At 38.7% G+C, this 24,371-nt stretch overlaps 1 protein-coding gene across 1 annotated transcript in view; it reads left to right on the forward strand.

Annotated features, from left to right (window-relative positions):
* GRIP1 (glutamate receptor interacting protein 1) overlaps window positions 1–24,371 on the forward strand; it is a 2,220,015-nt gene that overhangs the window by 1,820,108 nt on the left and 375,536 nt on the right. Inside the window, exon 17 of the mRNA XM_044088060.1 lies at window positions 9,851–9,990. Coding sequence (XP_043943995.1) covers window positions 9,851–9,990 — 140 coding nt within the window. The remainder of the gene's footprint in view (window positions 1–9,850; window positions 9,991–24,371) is intronic.

The raw sequence follows: 24,371 nt of genomic DNA on the forward strand, positions 1-24,371 counted from the left end.
GGCCTCATTTTCATTATGTGTTGATGCACCAGAGCTGAAAAGTACTCCTAATACTTTCAATCATCAGGCCCCTCTCCCATGCTGCTTGCTGTAAAATCTACTCTTTAGTTTAGTAGCAGTGCACCTTAACAATGATATGTCTGCACACACCACCATGGCTGTTATTGGGCTTTCCACCCTGTGTGCCAAATTCTGGGTGCAGACCTCCACTCTCCTTCATCAGAACCATGACCCAGGCCTCTACATATTTTCTAATATTTCCTCCCTACACTCCTTCTGTCCCTCATACAGTTCTAAAGTTATCTTTTCAAGCTCTGCTTTTATACTTTCTCCAGCCTAGGGTTAAATTCCTTGTTTCTTCACTTCCCTGCTCAGTCACTCTCAATTTTGGTTCCTGTTCTTGTATTCTTTGCTCAAGTCACCCTGTATCTTTTTTCATATACTTACAATTACTTACATGATCCTTACATCTGCTGTAATAGAGTCAGGTTTCTTTGAAATTGCTTTAGTCTTCCTGATTTACCATATTGTCCTCCGCACTTGTTCTTCACTTTAATTTTAAGACTACTAGTTCGTAACTTTGTATTTCTATTTCATTTAGGCCCCCAAGTGCCATCAAGTCCTTACAACACTTTAAGAGCCAACACTTCTATATTTCCTCTTTCTCTTCCTCTGTACTAATTAACCCCAACAATAACACAGATTATTTATTATGTTTTTCATATTTAACCTGTCTCTGTTCTTAAACTTTCATACCTCCAGACAGAGATTGTTCTGTGTGCGCTTTGCTTCTCCTATATTCCCTTATCGCATCAGTTTCCCTTCCATCTAACTAAAACTCATTTGTTTCATTCCCCTGCTCTTTCAGTTCATGAAGCTTTAATTATATCTCACAACTGGTTTGATACTGGAAGTTACTGTTTCTCATCTCCTCTCTATCTTCTGCCAGCCATCATCCTCATACCCCACTCACTCCCTTCACCTTCATCCCTTGAGCCATCCACTTTCGTATCTCACTCTACCCTTACAACAGTACACTACACTCTCCTCTGTTTGTTTACAGTCACTTTCATATGTACTGTTTCATTTTGAGCTGAAAATGTGCTGTTCTGCTGTTCTTTTTCATTTCCAAACACATTATTGCCAGTGCGAGCTTCTCTCTTTAGTCACCATCTTCCCTGGAATCTCCACAGTGCCTCCAGTGACAAATCAATTCTTTTTTTTTCAATACACTACTATCTAATAAGTTCCAGAATTTTGTGACAAAATTATTATTATTAATTTATAATTAACTTATTTAACTTGGACAAGCTTCCTTTGTAGGGCAATTTGCCTTCAATGATAGCATTGATATATTCATTTAATGAGGGAATAGTGTTCTGTTCCCCTTCAATCATATTATCTACATATTCATTTTTTACTGATGGATAATATTAACTGTTTAACAGATTCATCCAATTTATAATATTTCATTAAATATTCTCCTAACTTAGCTTTTCCTTTATCAAAGCAATCAAACCTTAATACTAATCCATTCCTTTTTAGTAAGTTCATTTTAACATTGTTTTGAGTTTCCTTAAATGTTGAGGTGTACATATTGGGAAAGAAAAAAATCCAATTTGATATTAATGGAGTTTTAAAAACTTAGTTCTTAACTGTTTTAGGCATTGATTTCATATATGCAGAGTATAAAGACTGAAATGAATTTCCCTCTAAGGTCAATTTTATTAACTAGATGAAAGGATTGGTACATATTTCTAATTTATTATATCTGACACACTTATAAGAATTTAGTATAATTGCTCCTGAAAGTTTTTTCATTGACTAGTATAAGTTGAGTCTAACAGGAGTATAACAGAGTTAAAATTGACAGCAATAGAATAAATTTATACAGCAGGGAAGCTAATACAACCATACTCAGTTAATCTTGTACGATTTCTATAAGCAATTCTTTACTTTTTAGGACCCCATAAGAATGAAGTTAACATTCTATTCTCCTTAAAAGTTTTTGTCAGGTATTAATGTTATTGAATGCAATATATATATTTATATATATATATATATATATATATATATATATATATATATATATATAAAATTTTGGGTAATATAATAATTTTTAATAAGTATTAATCTATCCTCAAAAGTAGAAAAAAATCCATTCCATTTTTAATAATAATTATTTTTTCAGAATTATTACTAATAATTTTATTCACATCTTAATAGATTTTTATTCCTAAATATTTTAATTCTTTTTCTTCTCAATTATATTTATATTTATCTTTAAACTTACTATTTAGTAACTGATTTAACACTAACATTTCAGTTTTATTATTATTACATTTCAGAAGTGATACTTCTTGAAAGTTTTCAATTTCATCTATTTCTTTGATTGAATAATTTAAATCTTCTATAGTAAGTAAAGTATCATCTACAATATGTATTGTAGATTGGCAATCATTGTTAATTGAGAATCCATGAGTTTTTTCATTGCTTCTTATATTATTAGCTACTATTAAATGAACTGAATTATTACTAATCCATCAGTTTAGTGCTTTAGCTGATGCCACAATTTTAGCGTTCTTCTGTTCACTTTTATCTTCTGTACTAGAAATACAATTGGCTACTATCAAGCCATTTGCTAGACAGAAGTCTAGAGTGGCCTGTCCTTATTTATTACTGTTGTCCACCCATGTGGATCCAGACAGTCCTCGTATCCTGTTCTGTCTGTCCCAATATGTGCATTCAGGTCACCCATTATTTCATAACATTTCATGTTGTCCTGCTTTTTCTAGTACATGCTGCAACTGCTGTATGAATGCACTGTTTTCCTCACTATCACAACCTTGCTGTGGGGCATAGGCTAAGATTATGAATAATGCCATATAATTACATTGGAGTCTGATTGCCATGAGCCTGTCACTAATTCTGATGATATCTCTCGCTGCCTTCTGAAGCTTGTCTCTCACAATAATTCCCACACCATTTCTAGCCTCATTCTGAGCAGTAGACTGTGGATCCCAAACCAGGTGTCTTTGCTGCATTGCCCTTCCATCTTGCTTGTTGAATACATGGGATACCCACCCTCCTCCATACCATCATGTCATCTACTTCCAAGCACCATCCTGTCAGTGAACCTACATTGAGTGTAGTAATTCTTAGTTCACATTTAGCAGGTTGATTGGTTTTATGTCCAGCTTTTACTCAATGGAGCTATCCCATGTAACCTAAATTAGGCAACTGGAAACCAGCTGACCAGTAGCTTATTGACACAAGGCTTCTGGGGTTTGTAGCAGGTACACACTGGCCAGTAGTGGCATATACACCCCTCCCACTATTAGCATGGGTCCTTAGCATAGGTCGGAGTATACAGGGTCCTCAACCCACTTATCATAGGCAAGTACCCATGCCCATTTGGCAAAATGAGTCAACATGACCAAATCACCTAGAGCCATATTTTACATTGTCAAGTGGCTAGCCCTACCATGACATGCAGTTTGTGATCCGCTTTCTACTATCTTGAGGATACTGTGCACCACAGTAGATGCCAAATAGTTTGGTCTGTACTACCCTTTCCCCTGTAGAGCACAATGTACAATTTGTGCTGTTGCCCACAGCTCCATTCATTGATGAGTTTGAGATGGAAACAGTCAGCATGTATTTTTTTCAGAGGTGGGATGAACCCTAGAGAGACACAGGGAGAGCATGCAAACTCCAAGCAGGCATTGACTGGAGGTCAGGATTGAACCTTGTTCAAGGGTGTCGAAGATCTTAACCATTATGCCAGATGTTATCCCATTATCATCCAGTTTAAATCAAGATTACAAAGTTTCTGTGGCTTTGTTAGCAAACATGTCATGAGACAGTTCCAACTTTAATAGACTATGATCAATGTGGCTTTGTGAAGGGGAAACCAACCTTAGTTAATGCCATTCAAACTCTTTAGTAGATGCAGGGTTCTATGAAACAGTTTTTTTCTCTGTTAGGTGTGAAATCAGATATAAAAAGGAATCTGGAAGGCACCATTGGGACCACTTTTTAAAAATTCTGACTATTACCAGATTTCTAATTCAATTTAATGACCTTTTTCCAAAGTCTATAAGGGAGCATTCAGTAGAATCAAGAAATTTGCTAAGTTTTCCTTGGAGATTACATTGAGTAGGGGTACTTGTCAAAGGTATTCCTTGACCTCCCCTTTTGTTTGTACTTTATTTGAAGCGTATCATCTATTTTATCAAGCAATTGGTTTATATTACATCTGCAAACTTAGCTATAATATACCATGAATAACATCAGTGTGTTGGAGGTGTCAGTCTGAGATTTGGACAGATTGGTTAACATCTTTTGCACTTGTTCATTTTTAACAGAATTTAATCAGGATCTCCAAGATCTGTGTGATAAACATTCAGTCTCTCTTACTATCATTTTAATTCTTAGTGGAAGACATGAGCCCATGGAGGATCCTTCAACATGAATGAGCTTTGTTCTGTTTATTAACACTTGTAGCCAACAAAATATTAACAGGGTTGTGGAAAAGTACTCAACATTCAGAGAAAAATACATAATTTCTCTAATGGACGATGTGTAACATAGACGGCATTGGATGGGAGGTAGTTTAAAACATAACGCAAGGAAACAGCAAGGGATATTTAGAGAATATGTGGCATTTAATATGTTATAACTATGACTCATTGCTGTACAGAAAGTTAACACTGTTTGAATAGATTGAGTAGGGGTTGAAGCTATATATATATATATATATATATATATATATATATATATATATATATATATATATGGGTCCCCTACACATGATTGAAATTTCAGAAAGCCGAAACCCATATGGCTGAGACCATATGTTCGACTTTTGAAATTTCGACCTTGCAGAACGGGCATCTCTGTATATTGCAGAATGGGAAGGTTCCCATCTTCCACACTGTAGTGAGATCTCAGAGTTGGTGTATTTAAATTGCAGGGGATGTGAGGGGTGCAGCAGGGCTTGCCCCCCCCCCCCCGCTAGCAACATGTAGGTAAGGTTTTTTTTTTTTTTTACATGTTCGAAATTTCAAAAGTCGAACATATGATTTCAACCTTATGGATTTCGGCTTTCTGAAATTTTGATCATGTATAGTAGACCTATATATATATATATATATATATATATATATATATGTGTGTGTGTGTGTGTGTGTGTGTGTGTGTGTGTGTGTATATATATATATATATATATATATATATATATATGTGTGTGTGTGTGTGTGTGTGTGTGTGTGTGTTTCAAGGTTTCATTTTATGCAAATTGTAATGAAAGAGCAGAGGAGAAGTCAGAGATTGCAAAGTCATCCCCTGTGAAACAGTCGGCCTATGGCATAAACCACTGGTGGACACAATCAGCTGCAAGTAGTGCTCAGAGAAGTTTCTAAGGTGAATGGAGACTAAGCTTAAGACCTAGACATTTACAAGAGTGAAAGCATAAGCATTTAGAGAAACATTCAGTGCTCTCGTACAAGAGGAAGAAGAGGAAATAGGTAGATTTGAAGAATGTCAGCATCTCAACACAGCATGGGACAAATCAACAAAGCTACTGTATGCAGATAATGTGGCAAGACAAGTAGCCTCCCATCAAGAAATGCCATTCCCCACAGCTTCCTCTTTGTTTACAGTGCATCACTGTAGGCAGTATGCACCATTTTCCCTCTTCCATTGCCTTAGTAACCTTCTCAAAAAAGTCCACCATGTTAGGAAGGCATGAAATGTCTTGGACAAAAACAAACTGAGTTGGGTCCAGTATCTGTAGGTTTCCTATGTCATTGTTAATCATTTCTGTGAAATTTCATTACATGGCTTTGCATATTAGACTAGTCAGACTAATGGGTCACGAACCATTGATAGCCCACTCTTGTGCAGAGGGATCATTGCAGTTTTCTATTTGCATTGCACAAAGCCTGTGTGGAGGCTATGGATGAATAGTGTCACCATTGGCCCTGATAGGGCATGTTTCAGGCTATTTAGGAGGCATCCTGGGATATTATATGGGCCCTTCAAAGCTGTAGTCTTGGCCTTGGAGAGTGCATGCTCCCTACTCATAGTTGGAGGGATTATGTTAGATGGTATTTCTTAGGGGGCATCTGAGGGTGAAAGGAGGGTAAATTTGGAGCTGAATTTGTCAGCAAAAAGATTGGCTATACCTCCTGGTCTTATGAAAGTGGCTCCATTTACCAACAGTTTGGCACACTGTTTTGTGTTGCCTTTGAGGTTTCAGACAGCTAATGAAGGCCTTATGGTTGACCTTGGCCTGGGACACTATCTTTGCCTCCAAATTTGCTTTGTCAGACTTTATTAGATCTCTTAGTTGTCTGTTAAGTTTGATGAAAGTTATCCTTTTTGGTGTTATACTTCCTAATTTTGAATATGACTTTTTTCTTTTGTTGTGCAACCTGTTTAATTTTGGATTCCACCAGAGTGGTTTGTTTTTTGAGTTTAGCTTTGGGATTAGTTCTGGGTCTATATCATATGTTCAAAGTTTTATAACTTCGAACATTAAAATATTGAATTTAAATGTTTGAAGTTATAAAACTTCGAACAAATGTAAAAATAAATAAACCCAAAACTAACAGCTGTAGGCAGGGGAGCAAGCCCCCCTGCACCTCCACACCCCCTCTCTTTAAGTATACCAACTCCAAGACCACACTACAGTGCAGTAAGGGAAATCTTCCCTTTACCGCACTATAGTGCGGTCTTGGTATATTTAAAGAGCGGGGGCTGTGGGGGATGCAGTCCCCCATGTGGGTGGTGCAGGGGGGCTTGCCCCCCTGCCTACTCTAGTCAGGTAAGTTCCATTTGTTTTTGTTTTTTTTTTTATTATATGTACGATGTTTGAAACTTTGAACATTTAAATTCGATTATTTAACATTCAAAGTTTTTAAACTTCAAACATATAATATAGGCCCTTACTTTTAGCAGGCATATCAGCCTTTATGCAAGCATCAACATGATTGTACAGAGTCTCCATGAAGAAGTCTGCATAGGCTGCTATCGTATCTGGGTTTGGAGATGTTTGGGAATTGAAGTGTCAGGGTGGTAGGGTATACGCTGTGAGAAAGAAGAAGGAATAAGGACATCAGGGAAGGAGAGGAAGTAGCTCCAGTTGCAGAGAAGGTGGAAGAGGATAGATTACATTAATTCAGGCCTTTGTGCAGGGAAGCAGAAGGCAACCTGGTAAAGAAGATTTGGGAAAAAAAGGAAGAAGGCAAGAGGAAACAAGGGCCACCAGCAAAGAGATGGATGGATTGTTTGAGCGAAGACTTGCTACAGTCAGGCAGAATTGTCGTAGAAGGTAGTAGAGAGGCAGTGAATAGAGAGAGAGATGGTGATAGTTGACATGGTACCCTGACCCAATGTAGAACACAGGAAAAGTGGGTTGATAGTAATGATGAATACATTTTTTATCTGTAAACTAGCTTACAATATTCTAAATTTTGGTTCATGACTGAAAAGAATCCTTAGAGGACTATGTAAGAGTTCAGGTGTGAGTTGGAAATAACTGGAAAAAACTGTAATGAGGCTGGAATGACTGTCTTTATTTGTTAATTTCCCAGAACTGTGCTAAACAGGTGCCAGTCTCTCCTTTATGTGCCAAATCTTCTTGTACATTTCAGAATAAAGTCTGCAAACACTATAGTTTGGTTAAGAATGGTTTATAATGTACAGTGGTGGTAGATGCCAACAATATCTGAATACTGTCTCCAATAACAGTGCTGATGAACTGAAATAGTCTGTATATTCTTCATATTCCTTTCCTCCTGAATAGTATAATTAATATTCTGGAATGCTGGATATTTGACCTGACTTCTGCACTCATACTCAAGAGTCTGTACTGCAGTGACTTTCTGCATATCAGTCCAAACAAACTAACTTAACTGACTATGTCTAAAGTATTTCTTAATAATTTACATGCCTCTTTAACCTTGGTTCCCAAGCCTTGTAAGATTTGTTTGTTCTCAATGTATTGCAGATTCTGTTTGTATCAATATTTTTGAGTGAAAGCTATTTTCACTGATTGAAAGTGCATTCACTGAAACTATGCACAGTATGAAGGCCTGCTTTAATTTGACTGCATTTCTAAACTTATGCAAAGAGAATACTGTATTTTTGTCTAAAAACATATTAAAATGAAATCTTATCTTAAAGACCAGTTTGTTCTCCTGATTAGCAAATGAATAGTTAAGAAAAAAAAGTGATTATGCACCTCCTCTTACTTTTATATTGTTTTCATCTTCCTTCTTCAGTTATCCCACTTTTTTATAACCACCACTTACCCCTTTCCTCTCCATTTTTGCTCTCACTGTATTGTATAAAAATCACCTGGTAAAGAGCTGACCTGTCAAAGTTCTATTTATTTTTTATTTTATTTATTTATTGAGTTAACTAGCTTTGATAGTAACTATTTCATAAGAAACTGTGATCATTTAATAACAACATTTTCTTTAAATGTTCTGTGGGAAGAGACACCAGATGAGTGCCAAATCCACTTGTTACAGCTCTGCATATTTGTACTACCTACATATGTTGGTATCAGCCATATTGAATGATAGTGAGTTACTGTTGTCAGTGCAAACACTTTCTGTTTTGTTCACCTGCAACATGCAAAAAGAAGGGACCAGCACTCAATGGCAGCAGATAAAAGTAATTTTATTAGGATTGTATATACAATCCTAATAAAATTACTTTTATCTGCTGCCATTGAGTGCTGGTCCCTTCTTTTTGGATGTATTGTCGTGGTTTGGACCGAGCACCATCAGTCCTACGTGCGTGCCTCGTTGGTTTGGATTTCACCTGCAACATGGCCTACATGTACTCTTTCCTAGTTAGGCACCTACTCCATAGCACTCAAATTCTTAACACAAAAAATCTGGACAAAGCCAAAAAGTAATGGGGGACAAAGGCCCAAAAATAGGAACAAATGTTATATATTACTCTTATGGACTTTGAAAGTTGCTAGAATAAAACATTTTCTGAAGGATGTGAAGTCTGAAACTCAAATACCTGTCATTATTTAGTGAATTCAGTCCTCACAGATTTGCCACAAAACCCCAAAAAATATACATTTTATGAAGAAAAGAAAGACATGAGGCAAAAATATGTACAGTCTGGGAAAATCTGGACAGTTGAAAGGTATGACCTACTCTACTGGACAGAATACAAGCTGTTCTGAATATCTAGAAACTAGGTTTCTTTGTTACTTCTTTTCTATGTCTTAAATATTGTAACTTGCACCATGCAGTTGGGAATCGTCTGTATTAATAGGTTTCTGTAATTCCGTTTGCTTTTTAGTTTGCTCTCTGAAATCAGTGAGTGCTCTACTTCATGTACATTGAAGTTAATCACCTTACACATATCTGCCAGTATGCTTGGTTTCTATGTTAAAAGGGCCTACAAACCAGTTCTCCCACCCATTTAAGGAACAAACAGACAAGCAATTAAAGTGGCAATCATTTTTTAAGGAGAGGACTATGATGCATTTATGACCAGAAGTGGATTGGTATGCTTTTCCTTGGTGTGATTCTAAACCAAGATAACTTAATTTGAAGTTCTTTAATTAGCCATGTATGCATTTGCGTACACATCAGATTCTAGTGAGCACAATAGACATTTAGAATTCCATAATTTTACAGATATCTTATATAATCTGCTTAATTTCTAAATGTTATATCAAATGGACTGAAAAGATGTTAGTTGTGACACAGTGGGGATGGTTTTATAAATTGATGAGAGATGCTAACAATGTTATTACAACTATGCATTAGAATATAAAAATGCAAGTTATGTTTTTCTTCTGTTTTTCTGTTAGAACTGGTGCAGTTCATGTTGGAGACAGAATATTAGCAATAAATAACAACAGCCTGAAAGGTAAACCTCTGAGCGAAGCCATCCATCTTTTACAGATAGCTGGAGAAACTGTTACTTTGAAAATAAAGAAGCAAACAGACGGTAAGTCAAACTAGCATTTTTGTAAAGTCTGCAAGCTTTTTGATTTGATTTTGAGTAAATTCATTGCAAAACAATATATTTTGCTGATTTTACTGTTTAAAATTGCCACTTAAACAGCACAACATGTGCTGAAGTCAATAATTCTGCTACAGGATACTGTTCAAACATTTAGTTGTAGCTTTAAAAAACATGCTTTGTTTTGGGTCATTTGGTGGCTGATGTGTAGCCCAAGCTATAAAAGTAAAATAAAACATTTCCCTCCAATATATTTAACCTTATACAGTATGAAAGAACAACTATGGCAGGGCTAGCTGATGGTCTCTGTTAATGTGACACCCCACCATATGTGGATGGATGGATGGATGGATGGATAGATAGTTAACCTTGTGTGGTATAAAAGAACATTCAAGGAAGGGCTAACTAGCCATAGTGTGGACATCAGCTCTAGATAATGGTCACTGTTAATGTGACACCCCATCCCAATGTGAATAATGGGGAAAGGAGGGTTGTGGATGGACAGATTGATTCTACGGATGGTTAACCTTACCCCAGAGTTACTTTCCCCTCACTGTAATGTCACACAGACATAACCTGCACTAACACCATCCTGACTGGATGGGGGCCTCAGAAAAAGCTGCTTTTGGTTGATAGGGAAAATATTTTTCATTCTCTAATTATCTGCTTTATCCTAAACACGAGTGCACAATAACCCTGTTTAGTATAAATGCAATAACTGTAAGTCAGATAACAGTAAAGAAATATATATATATATTATATAAATATATAAATATATATATATATTTCATTCCTTGATTATTGGACTTATCTTAATTTATAACCCTGTTTAGGATATAGCTAAGAATCTGTGAATGAACATGAGCTAAGTGCTAGAGACTGACAGCCCAGAACAATCCGTTTTAGTTTTAAAAGGTACAGATGTCCCAATATTCAGGGATGGGTTTCATTTTCAGCCAGGGAGTTATATAAATACTGACAGATACCAGATACCATAACTTTTAACTTCTTTGCTCAAGACTTCTGTACAAAGCTAAAAATAATGAGTGAATAAAGACACAAAACCAGGAGCCCATTTTAAATATTACTATTTACTTAAAAAGTTAACAGAACAATAGATTTTGAATCACCATGCATTTTCTGAAAAATAAGAAGTATGAAACTTTAATATCTAACATTTAATATGTAACTTACCAGAAAATCAAAAATTTTATGAGATACAAAAAAAGAAACGTGTCCAAAATACTAGTAAAATTATGGACATACTGGCTGCAAAATTGGGGACAGTGGCAGGCATACCTCTCAACTTCTTTTTTTACAAGAATTCCGGATAAGGCCAAAAGTAAAGCAGGTACAAAGGGCAAAAATCAGTGATAAATTTTAAATATTGCTCTTAGAAACTTGTTGTTAGAATAACAGGTTTTGCATTAGTGTACATTTACCAAAGCATATGAAGTCTGAAGCCACAATGTCTGTCATTATTTATTGACTTCTAGTAACAGCATTCTTCAGTGATTTGTCAGACAACCACAACTTTTACAAGGAACAGGCCAAAAATATGAGACAAAAACGTGGATGTTCTGTGAAATGTTAGCCATCTGAGATGTATGGGTTCCTCCTCTATTAGGGTTACTTACCCAAGTTTTCACAAAGGACTGTACTTGTTTGGGCAGGTGGGTCCTACAACAATTCACAAAAAACAGCAGATGTCCTGAGATTGTAGGCCAAAAAAATCCCAAAGCCTCCTTTAGTATCTGCATAAAACAATTATTTTGTATTTGAATCATATTATTGTTACAGGAAACAACAGAAGCAACTCAAATTTTACATGAGTAAGCTTTTATTCTGACTAAAAGTATAGTCAGTTATTTTGCAAAACCTTATACCTCTGTAAAATATGTCCCAAAATGGGAATGTGAAAAGTGACAGACCCTGTCCTCATGACTTATACCTACTGTTGTTTGATCACTGTTACACAACAGTCACTGATCTGGTGTGGCAAATAGTCATGTCACACAATGTACTGTGTTTGCTGAAACCACTGTAAAATGACTATTACTATGGCTTGTACCTGTGCATGTCTACAGAAGTGTGCGTGTGTGTGTGTGTGTATGTGTGTGTGTGTGTGTGTGTGTGTGTGTGTGTGTGTGTATATGTACATATGTGTTTGTGTGTGTGTGTGTGTGTGTGTGTGTGTGTGTGTGTGTGTGTGTGTGTGCGTGCGTGCGCACGCACTCATGCCCTGTGATGTCTTACCTACTGCTGATTCGTGCAATGTGTACCAATTGCTTCACCCCACCCACTATCGTACATTAGAATAAACTAGTACAAAAATGGCTGTGTGTATGGGGACAATATAGACATATATACCGTATTTCTTTGTAAATAAGACCTAACCCATAATGAACACCCCTATACTCTCTCAACTCATAATCCCCTATAATAATCTTAACTCTCTCCGCTCCTCCAGTAAACTATTGGCTAATTCTATAAAATCAAATAACACTGCTGGTGACTCCCTTTTCACCAATTCAGTAGGTAGAAAATGGAATCTACTTCCTAGCAACATAACAAAGATTACATCATTACCTCTTTTCAAACTAAACATTAAACTTCACTTCCAAAATCACTGGCTGTGCACCTGTAGTAAACCTGATTAATCCTTCCACTACTTATACTCTACTTCATTACTATCTCCTACTTCTTACTTACTCTATCATCCACCTGGCTTTCCTCTTCTTCTGCCACTTGTTTTCCTATTACTTCTTTGCTTACGGACTGTCTTACTGGCTCTCTTTGCTTGCTAACTATCCTTCCTACAACTTACCTCTTCTAATTTCTCATATTCTTAGCTCTCTTTTCTCTTACTTCCTACCTTATCATTATCTTACAAAGTATTTTTTAACTTTATAAGATGTCTTTGAGTTTAACTGTGTGTGGTAGTATTTCTTTCATTTAGTTATCTTTATCAGACTTAGTATTTTATATTTATATAAGTATTTTTTTTGTGACTGTAACTATGGGAGACAGTAATTAACTCACTTAGTAATAATGTGTAACTGTTGAATTGTTAGTCTCTGTCTCTTAAAACTTTCTTTAAAACACTAGTATGTTTGCCTTATTGTATTCTCTGTGGAGCTTTTCTCCCCGGGCCTCTACTGAAAATGGAAATATCTCCAGTTAGACTAGCCCGGTCAACAAATGTAAAATAAAATAAAATAAATGAAAATAAAATAAAACCATAGAATAAGGCCTAGCGTGGTTTTACAGGGTGGTCATGATGTAAGCCCTACCCCAAAAATAAACCCCAGTTAAGATCAACAATACACGATGGACGTGTTGAATTATAAAATAATATTATTGACACCCGTTGACTGAGGTTATCGTAATCTGCTCGCCATTTTCAGACCATTCTGACACCCAACTTCTCTTTGCAGAAAGTCATAAGATTCTTTCCCTGGGAGTCCTCCATGATTCTTACTGTAACCCTAATCATCACTCACACTTGACGGTTGAGATCCTTGGCCCATAAACACTGGCAGGTCTATTTTGATCGGTCAAAGTACAGACAGCATGCGCCAAGTGAACGCACTTGATAACGAACATTGTGGTTGTGTCTTCTTAAACGTCGCCATTTTGTGTTGCCACTCCAGTCTCATAAGTCTTCAGTTAACCCCCCACCCCAGACAAGAAGAGTGCAAAAAGAAAGAGCTATTCCATCGAGTACAAGAAAGGAATCATGGAAGACTCCCAGAGAAAGAATCTGAAAGCTTTCTGCAAAGAGAAGAAGTTAATCTCTGAATAGTCCAAAAATGGCGTGCAGCATAAGATAACCTCAGTCAACAGGCCGACGAGGGAAATGTTAAGAAGTGCAAGTGTGGATCAGGTCGGCAACCATTATTTCCTCAGCTGGATTACATCATCTGTGAATGGATTGCTAACAGGAGAGCAAAGGCTTTGGTTGTGCGCAGGACTGATATTCAAACATTTGCCCTTGCAATGGCACCACAGTTAGAAATATCAAGAAGAATTCAAAGCATCACAACATTGGCTGGATGGCTTCCTTCAGTGATATGAACTGTCTCTAAGAAGATCAACAACACTGTTCAAGCTGGAAGATACTGAAGATATTAAACGTGCACTTGCATTCAAGTCCTTTGTTGATGGCATCGACTTTTCTAAATACCAACCCTCCAACATGATTGCTATAGATGAAAGTGCAGTGTTTATGGGCCAAGGATCTCAAACAACAATTGATCAGAGAGGTGCCTCATCAATCTACATTCCCTCCACTGGTTACGAGAGTGCATGTGTTACCAGTATTTTGGCAATTCATCTAGATGGAAAGAAAACCCCACCTCTAATCATTAATAAGGGCAAGAAAGATAAGATTGAACGTGTTTCAGGCATTTACATTCTTGAAACCGAAAAAGCCTGGTGCACACAAGCAGTTATAAGGAAGTGGGTCGATGTAATGCTGCCATTTGTTTTGCGAGGTGGTGAAAGAGATCTGCTAGTCTGGGATCAGCCAGCATTCACCACACTAAAGCCTTGAAGAAATTCCTTGCCTATCTCCAGACACTTGATATTGCAATAAACAAGCCATTCAGGGACCATTTGCACATGAAACTCAATGACTACATTGAAAATAGAATGGAGAGAAATCAGCATGGAAACTTTGTGAAGCCCAGCCTGCAAGAGGTCTTGACTTGGGTGAAAAATTCATGGGATAAATCACTGACAGCTGTGCTGCCAATGCACTATGAGCAGGCTACTTGGACAAGCAGTGCTCATTTAAGGAGAGCTCTATTGCTAGGCATGACAAATTGGGGCCAATGGTTCTACAGGAAATGGCGTCACAAGAATTTCAGACCGGAATTTGGGGGTTGGAGATTTACCACTCAATCAAAAACCTTCTCGCAGGTACGGCAAGTGCCAGAGCCCAAAACTCCAAAGCAAATGTAAAAATATAGGGCCAGCACCAAATAGAAGTTACCAGATATGCATTTATTTGTTAAATCAACATTTTCAAGATACTAAGGGTGTCAACCACCCCTAGTAGTGCACAAAAGTGCTTCAAGAAAAGCAAACCAGTTTCGGCTGTACTAGCCTTCTTCAGTGCACAAGCAAAATCAATAAGAAAAAAGTAACATCAGGGCAGCAGTATTTAAAGCATCTTAATTGAAGACCAATCAAGTCATGATTTACTTGATAGATTCATATTAAAGACATATTTACAGATGTTCATTCAAACTAGGGCTGAAAAGCCCACCCAATTTAATTATCCACTTTCTTTTTTTGTAATTTAAAAATGAGTGCCAACCACTTTTAAGGGACCTATCACCTTTAATTTTATCAATGACCGTAAAATAAAAGGAAGCAGAAGGGTGCTTAAGTGTGTGTTTATATAGTGCACTGGTAATTTTATGATTCCTTATATCACTCATGTGTTCCGAAATCCTAATCCATATTGGTCTAGATGTCTGACCCACATAAAAAGCTGAGTATGGACGAGAAGCAAGGTAAACCACCCAATCTGAACTACAATTGGCCAGAAACCCTATTTCAAATACTCTATCTGTGTTGGGGCTAGTAAATTCTTTGATTTTAAAGACTCTGCAACAATGTGTGCAATGACCACATGGATATATACCAAACAATTTTCCCCCCAATAAGGTTTGTTGTATAGGTCTAGCTGGGACATGGGAATAATGTTTATAATGGCTCAAAAGGGAGCCCAACGTTTTACCAAGTCAGAAGGAGAGAAAACATCTCTGCACCACCTTAGAGGCTGATTTCTGATCCAACAACAAAATATTCCAGTGTTTCTGAATGATGTTCATAAAAGCTTTAGTGTTGCATCCATATGTAGTAACCATTCTCAAAATATCCTGATCCCCTGATGTTTTGTCCTTATTTTTGCATTTAAAGAGATATTCTCTAGCTTGTGTTGATGCCCAGCTAATGGCCATGGCAATGTTGCCCAATTTATACTCCCTATTATGAAATTGGTTAGCCAGGTCCATCTTGCATTTATGGAAGGTATTCTTATCAGAACAAATGCGTCTGACTCTCAGAAATTGAGATTTAGAAATGTTATGTATCACATGTGATGGGTGGAGGCTGCTAGCATGGAGTAAGGAATTATACTGCGGATATTTTCTATACATATATGTATGCTAAGAGTGCTATCTTTATTTCTTGTGATGGTTACATCCAAAAAGGTGATTTCTTCCAAATTGAAATTCACATTAAACTCAATTCCCCATTTGTTTTGGTTAAGGTATTCAACAAACTCCAAAAGATGGGCCACATCCACCTTCCATACCAACCAACAATCATCTAGGTATCTCCTCCAAATATCCATTTCCCCCAAATAGATGTTGTGATTGGGATTATAGATCAGTTCAGTCTCCAGATTGGCCATGAACAGATCTGCATAAATGGGGGAAAAAGATGCCCCCATTGCTGTGCCTTGTGACTGCCAATAACATTGTCCATGGAAAGAGAACACATTTTTAGTGAGGACATGTTCAGTCATACGTACCAAAAGAGTATTGAAACCTGGTGGATATAGAGCACTTTTGTCCAACCAATATTGCAGGGCAACTAGCCCCGCCCATTGTGGAATATTGGTGTATAAGGCAGTCACATCTAATGTACAAACAAGCCAATCTGGTTCCAACTGAGTATTGGAGACGATACCTAGAAATTGGGTGGTATCCTGGATACACGATCTAACACATGCCAGAAGAGTTTTCAAATAGAGAGTGAGGAATTCAGATAAAGGCTTGGTTAAACTACCCCTCCCCAAGATAATTGGTCTCCCTGGCTGACACCGAGGATCCTCATGTATCTTTGGTAAAAAATAGATATATTGTGGTCTAGGATCCTTGACTGTGAGATGATAAACATCCAATTGTGTAATAATACCCTCCTGTTGTGCTTGAAATAAGAACCTATTAATTTCAACCTTAAATTTACTAGTTAGGTCTAAGGGCATGGGCATGTAATGCCTGGCATCCTCAAGCTGTCTCTGTGCCTCTTGATAATAACTGTCCCAATTCATTACCACTACCACCCCACCTTTATCAGCTGATAATATTACCAAATCTTTATTGTTTTTTAACTCTTCCAAAGCTACTTGTCAATCTTTGAGAGATTATGATGGAAAATGTCATATTCATTGAAATTATAATGTAGATCTTTGAGGACAGAGGACTGGAATAGAGACACCTAACTAGACATCGGAGGCATATATCTAGATTGTTGAAATTTGAAAGATCTGAACTCATTACCACCAGATTCAGAATCAAAATGTATTTTAAGGTTAATTACTCTACAAAAGGCTATAATATCAGATGGAAATGAGTCTTCAGTCACAAAAAAGCCAGGACCATAGCTAAGACCTTTATTGAGCACAGAAATCTGAGCCTGAGAATGCTCCGCAGAAGATATATTGTGTATGTTATTAAATTCACTCAACATTTGGTCATCACCTTGACATACTCCTCCAAACCCACCAAGAGGAGAAAACGCTGAGAGAAGAAAGGAGCCACTTTGAGATTTTAAGTATTTTTCCTCTGTTTATTTGCTAAGTTTTTCTGCATAGCCGCCTATTTTGAGCATTTTCTGGCTTGTTAAACTTGATTTCTGCATTAGTAACTGTATTTAGAGCACAACCTAGAGCTGTTTACTGAATTTCCTGTTTGCACTTATTTTTAAAATCGTTCTCAAAACTTGCATTTTATCTGTCTTTGGCCTAGCACTCTTGTGTGGGGTCATTTACTGCACTGTTATAACTTGCTGATACTTGTGAACCTCTGCTATCTCTGAAAAAAACAAAAAAAATCTTGCTTTTTTCCCCACTTTTCTGAGATTTAAAAAAGTTCAGTTACAGGCTTGCTGTTCTTGAACTGTTTGTAAGTTTCTGTGAGGCCATATTTTGCTTGGGCTAAAGGGAAGTCTCTCTGTTGATCAGTGGCAGTGAAAAACATTGAGCAGCCTGCCTGCCCCTGTGGAAGTGGTTACTGACTTGAAACTGTAGTTTTATTGGCCATTTTGGGTCAATTCCAAAACTCCTTCATCTTCCTCTCTTAAAACCTGGTTGCCTTATGGTTTTGGCATCTTTTCAGGCTTGTTGGCTGTTGGTGAAGCACCCACCAAGAGGAGAAAATGCTGAGAGAAGAAAGGAGCCACTTTTGAGATTTTAAGTATTTTTCCTCTGTTTATTTGCTAAGTTTTTCTGCATAGCTGCCTATTTTGAGCATTTTCTGGCTTGTTAAACTTGATTTCTGCATTAGTAACTGTATTTAGAGCACAACCTAGAGCTGTTTACTGAATTTCCTGTTTGCATTTATTTTTAAAATCGTTTTTCTCAAAACTTGCATTTTATCTGTCTTTGGCCTAGCACCCTTGTGTGGGGTCATTTACTGCACTGTTATAACTTGTTGATACTTGTGAACCTCTGCTATCTCTGAAAAAACAAACAAAAAATCTTGCTTTTTTCCCACTTTTCTGAGATTTAAAAAAGTTCAGTTACAGGCTTGCTGTTCTTGAACTGTTTGTAAGTTTCTGTGAGGCCATTTTTTGCTTGGGCTAAAGGGAAGTCTCTCTGTTGATCAGTGGCAGTGAAAAACATTGAGCAGCCTGCCTGCCCCTGTGGGAGTGGTTACTGACTTGAAACTGTAGTTTTATTGGCCATTTTGGGTCAATTCCAAAACGCCTTCATCTTCCTCTCTTAAAACCCTCTTTTGCGCGGTTTTGAGCATAGCACAACAGCGGGCAGCGCCGCCTAATTGGGTTTAAACTATTCCTGGCTCCACAGAGTCTGCTCTTCACTTTTTCCCTTAGAACTGCTCTATCTCTCAATTTAAACACCTTATTCTCATTCTAAGGCCCTTCACTGGTCCAATTAAGTAATCCTACAAGTTAGCACTATTAAACCATAAGCACTACTTACTCTTATACTCTCTACAATTACCCTGTCCTCTATTGGTCCGTCTTAAATTCAGTTTTACTATATTACTCTAGCATGTCCAAAGGTCAGTCAATGGTTTCCTCTCCAGTCCAGCTGGTGAATCTGGGAATTTTGATGCAATGTTACAACTGTCTCATGTACACGGACAACCCTCTCCTCCTCCAAACAGGTTCAAATATATGTCAGAGATGCAACTATTTAGCCAAACTGGAGGCTGTGCTCTCTCATCTCAAAACTGGTGTAACCAGTCAGGAGGAGAAGGTAACCTCACACAACACAATTCCAGTATCACATAGTCCCACCACATCAGCGAACCAAACACATAAATACACAAAAACATACTCGGAGGCTCTAAATAAAAATCTACCTAAGCAACAGAGACCTCCAAAGCAGACATCCAAGTAAACGGTACCTCAAAACAAAACGCGCACAACACATAACCCACAAAGTCAGTGTGCCAAGCAGCCACAGCCCTTAAGGCTGAATAACACACCTGATACTCTTGTAATAGGTGACTCTATTGTCAGACACACTGACGTCCCGCTCACCAGGCTGAATAAAAAGAAGGTCACGCTGAGCTGCCTGTCGGGTGCTAGGATCCACCACATAATGCAAGCACGCAGGTCACACCAAAGCAAATACAAATATGACTCAGTCATTGTACATGCTGGTGTGAATGACCTGAGACGTACCTCCCTGGACTACATGAAAAGAGACATAGAGGAGCTCTCTGATCATGTAGCCCAGGCTGGTATGACCCTGACCTTGAGCAGCATCTTACCCTCACCTAGATTGATGCCACAGTACAAAGACAAAATGATCGATTTTAACAATTGGCTAAAATTTTGGTGTCATTCAAAGGGGATCCAGTGTCTGTCAGCCTGGGATGACATGCTCAACAAGCCACGTTGCTTCGCTAGGGACGGCTTGCACCTGTCACCACTGGGCTTTCGGATATTGGAAAAGGCTCTTGCCACCCCCATAGTGCCTTTTTTAGGCAAGGCTCAAAAGTCAAACCCACGCCCATAGACAGCACAAGGAACAAGAAACTAAGGGTAATGCTGCTAAACGCCAAAAGTCTTAACCTCAAGATGCACGCACTCGAAGCTCTCCTCAGTATGGAGAACATCGATATCTGTGCAGTGACAGAAACCTGGTTCAAGGCTCCAAAGAGCACCCCAGCACTACCAGGCTATACCTCATATCATGCTTTTTGGCCCCAAAACCTGGACCGAACCACAAAAGGAGGGGGAGTTTCCATATTTATCAAGGATATCCACACCTCCAGGTTAGTGGCATTGCACGAAGTATCGGAGGCCATCCATGTGCAACTAACAGTGGGCAAGACTGCTTTTCAGTTTATAGCATCCTACAGACCACCCTCTCAAAGTCAGGAATCCCACTCGGCTTTCCTGAAAACATTGGAGAACAAGAAGATCTCTCCGAACACCATTATATTGAGCGACTTCAACTACCCAAACATTGACTGGGAGCACTACTCAAGCCCCAGCACCTTAGCCCAAAGGTTCCTGGAAATTATAAACTCAAATGCTATGGAACAACTAGTCACCACTCCAACAAGAGGGGACAACATACTAGACCTGATCATTACCAACATGGGGGCTGTATGCTCCACACCAGAAGTATATCCCTCATTGGTAAGATCAGACCATAAATTAATTTCACTGGATGTCCACATCCCGACCCCACCCCCAGCCCAGAAAACCACAGTGAAAAACTTCTCAAAACCGAAGTGGAATCCTTCAAGGCCCCAGGGCCAGTGGAAACTACGGCCCAAACTGCAGAATCCTATATAAACGCATTCTACGGACATCTCCAGGAATGCATGGATCATGTTATCCCAAACAAAACCAAGACCCAATCATCCGAAGGCAGGCGTCCAGTCTGGTGGACCCCTGCCATAAATAAACTGTACAACAGAAGGAGGAAGCTACTACATGATAGAGCAAAATCCCTAATAGGGAAGGCATCTCTGATCAGTACTAGCAAAAAATTACGATCCCTCATAAAATCCTCCAAGGCCAGCTTCGAGAGAAAAATTGCACAGGACACCAAAGACAATCATAAGGCTTTTTTCAGTTATGTTAGAAACCTGGGATGCAACTCCCAGACTTGTTCTGAGTTGATTCTAAATGACAAAAATACACTGAACCCACAGACATCGCCAATATCCTGGCGGACAGGTTCAGTGCAAACTTCTCCCTCCCCCAAAAGAGCAAGTATCTATCCCAGCAGAGGGCTGCCTCCCAAACATCTCTGATGCTCAGGTGAAGGCTGCCCTCTCCAAAGCAAAAACACTGCTTCCATGGGACCAGATGGTGTCCCAGGTTGCGTCCTACATGAACTCCAAGAGGAACTAATCCCTCAAATAAAACAGCTATACAATCTCAGCCTCACTACAGGATATGTGCCCACAGAATGGCGTACAGCAACAGTGGTCCCACTCCACAAAGGTGGAGCCTCACGGACCCTGGAAACTATCGCCCCATAAGCCTGACTAGCTTAGTCTGCAAGGCTATGGAGAGGATCATCATGGAGCTCATAAACAAAGACATTGGGGACCTACAGACACTAGATCCTACCCAGTTTGGCTTTGTCAAGGGCAGATCCTGCCTTTTGAACCTGGTTGACTTCTTCAAAACAGTCACCAAAGCCATAGATTAAGGGAAGGTAGTCCACACAGCCTATCTGGACCTTGCAAAGGCATTTGACACAATACCCCACTCGGGCATCATAGATAAGCTATCCAGCTTAAATATAAACCCCTATGTCACAAGATGGGTCACAAACTAGCTCAAAGACAGAACCCACAGAGTGAGAGTTGCTGGAGCCATGTCAGACTCGAAACCGGTCACAAGTGGCGTCCCACAGGGTTCTGTCCTGGGACCACTCTTGTTCGGTATATACTTTTCCGAGGTACAAGCAAACGTGGGAGGACTATGGCTCACCAAGTTTGCAGATGACTGCAAACTGGGCGCCAAAATCAACTCTCCAGCTGACACAAACATCCTTCAAAAAGGTCTCACAGAGACAGATAACTGGTGCCAGCGCCATGGTTTAAAGCTAAATGCCAAAAAATGTATAGTCATACCCTTTGTCAAAAACAGTGTGCCCACAAATTACCACATAGGCGGAAACCCATTAAGTACAGAGAAAGTTATTAGGAACCTGGGGACCCAAATTGATAGCAATATCTCCTTTGAAAACCTCATTGCCAAAGTGGTTAGAAAGACCTTCTACATAGCCCACCTCATCACGAAGGGTTTCACATCTAGATCAAGAGAGGTAATCATGCCCCTTTATTCATCCCTCATCAGGCCCATCATAGAATACAATGCCCCTTTTGGGATGTACCTTACCCGACACCTGCAGCAATTAGAAAGACCCCAAAAGTATCTCACCAGGAGGATCAAGGGTCTCAAACAGATGCCATATGCTGCTCGGTTAAAAAAACTCCAGCTCTACTCAGTTGCATACCGCCTACTTCGAGGCGATCTATGCTTGACATACAAAGCTATGTCAAATCCAGAATTAATGGACATGCTCCACCTCAGTAAATCTAAATCCCTTAGAGCCACATGCTCGAGGGACTTGAACCTCAGCACAGAAATAAATAGAACTTACTGGAGGGACAAGTTCATAACCCAGAGGCTCCCTTCGCTCTGGAATAGAATTCCAGTTCATGTGAGGCAGAGCACCTCACTGAATCTCTTCAAGAAGAATCTCGATAGGTGGATGGGGATCGTAGGTTTGTCCCAGGGATTACTCCCGTGTCACTATTAGACAGAGGCCCAGTAAACTAAACCTTAAAAAGGGCACAGTATACTCAAATCAAGGGGTGGCGTAAGCCATACAGAATCGGGCTAGGCTTATAATTGCCCCAGGGCAGATAGCCTAGTATGAACCTATAAACCTAAGTGTTTGGAGTGTCTATGTTTCCTCCCCCCTCTTCTGAACCTAACCCTAAAGGGTGACACGTGCTACGTCTTTTGGGTGTTGGTGACTGTAGAAGGGGGTTGCCATCTACATCAGTAGCAGAAGAGGATTCTTTCCCAGAAGTAAAACTAACAGTGTTACATGTTTTCTTAAGGATAGATTTGGGTCTCTTGCGCTTAGCAGGCAATGTTTTGTTCTGGTTCCTCCTTGCCAGGGGGCTATTGTATGGCATAAAGGGCTGGCCTTTCTGATAGTCACCTAAATCTCATTGGAATTTTTTCATTTTTCTATCCTTAAGTTGTTGTTCAAGAGATAATAAATCATAGGTTCATAGGTTAGTACTTGGCTACCCGCACTTTTGGGCCATTTTAAGCCTAGCCATTTACCCCATGTGAGACTCAAACCCTGCACCTTGTGTCTGTAAGGTAAACACCTTAACCATTAGGCCAGTCTCCCAACCTCAGAACTCAGTGCATCCAATCCTTCCCTGTAACTGACTATGGATTCAAAATTTTTAATTTACAGGCAAAGATCTTCCACTACCTTAACCCCATTATCCACTGTCCATTCATAATATCCTGTTAGGGCCTCCACAAACCCCATAAATGTATTTTGTTGGATTCTGCCCCATTCTTCCAATAATATGTCATCAGCCTGATAAATCAAAGGTTGTAACCTTACTCTTAAACCACTAGGGGCAATACCTTTGGTCCGGTAGGCTTTGAATAATTTTAGATGCCATACTTTGCTTCTAAGCCCTTTCATCTGTTTAGTTAATCTTTGAAAAGCCAACTTACATTGAGTTGAAGGGTCATGTGTATTGGGGTCAAAGGGTCCTAGAATAGTATCACCTAAACCAAATATTTATAAGTCGTCCTTATCGAATGATAAGCCCCAATAATACTTATATCAAATCCATACTAAACTAGAAATGTAAATCCCAAAACAATTGGTAGTCATAAGCTGGAAGATTAAAGCACATGAATAGACCCGTATTTAGACAGGCTGAAAATATATTATTACAGACCAAAAATATCAGTCCTAAAATTTTGCTAATAATAGCACGAAATACAGATAGTATCTAATAAAATTACAGACTTTCACTCATGGATTACACAGTATTCTCCAGATATAATAGCAGTTAGTGAAACTTGGTTAAAACCACATATTCAAGATACAGAAATAGTCTCCCCAGGATACAACATTCTAAGAAAGGACAGAACCTGTAAAAAAGCAGGTGGTGTAGCTTTAATCTATTGTAACACCTATACTATATCTCCCCTCTCCAAACCTGTCCCTTCCTTTAGTAATGCAGAAATTCTCTTGACGTCCTTACAAGTAAGTAATTCTAAACAAATATGTAGTGCAGTAGTTTATATATCCTTTCCTAGACTACCAACAATATTACCAATGAAACTATTATAATGAA

Source organism: Protopterus annectens, chromosome 11.part0 (assembly GCF_019279795.1).
Source record: "Protopterus annectens isolate FY-2018-M chromosome 11.part0, PAN1.0, whole genome shotgun sequence".
NCBI classification, from domain to species: Eukaryota; Metazoa; Chordata; order Ceratodontiformes; family Protopteridae; genus Protopterus; species Protopterus annectens.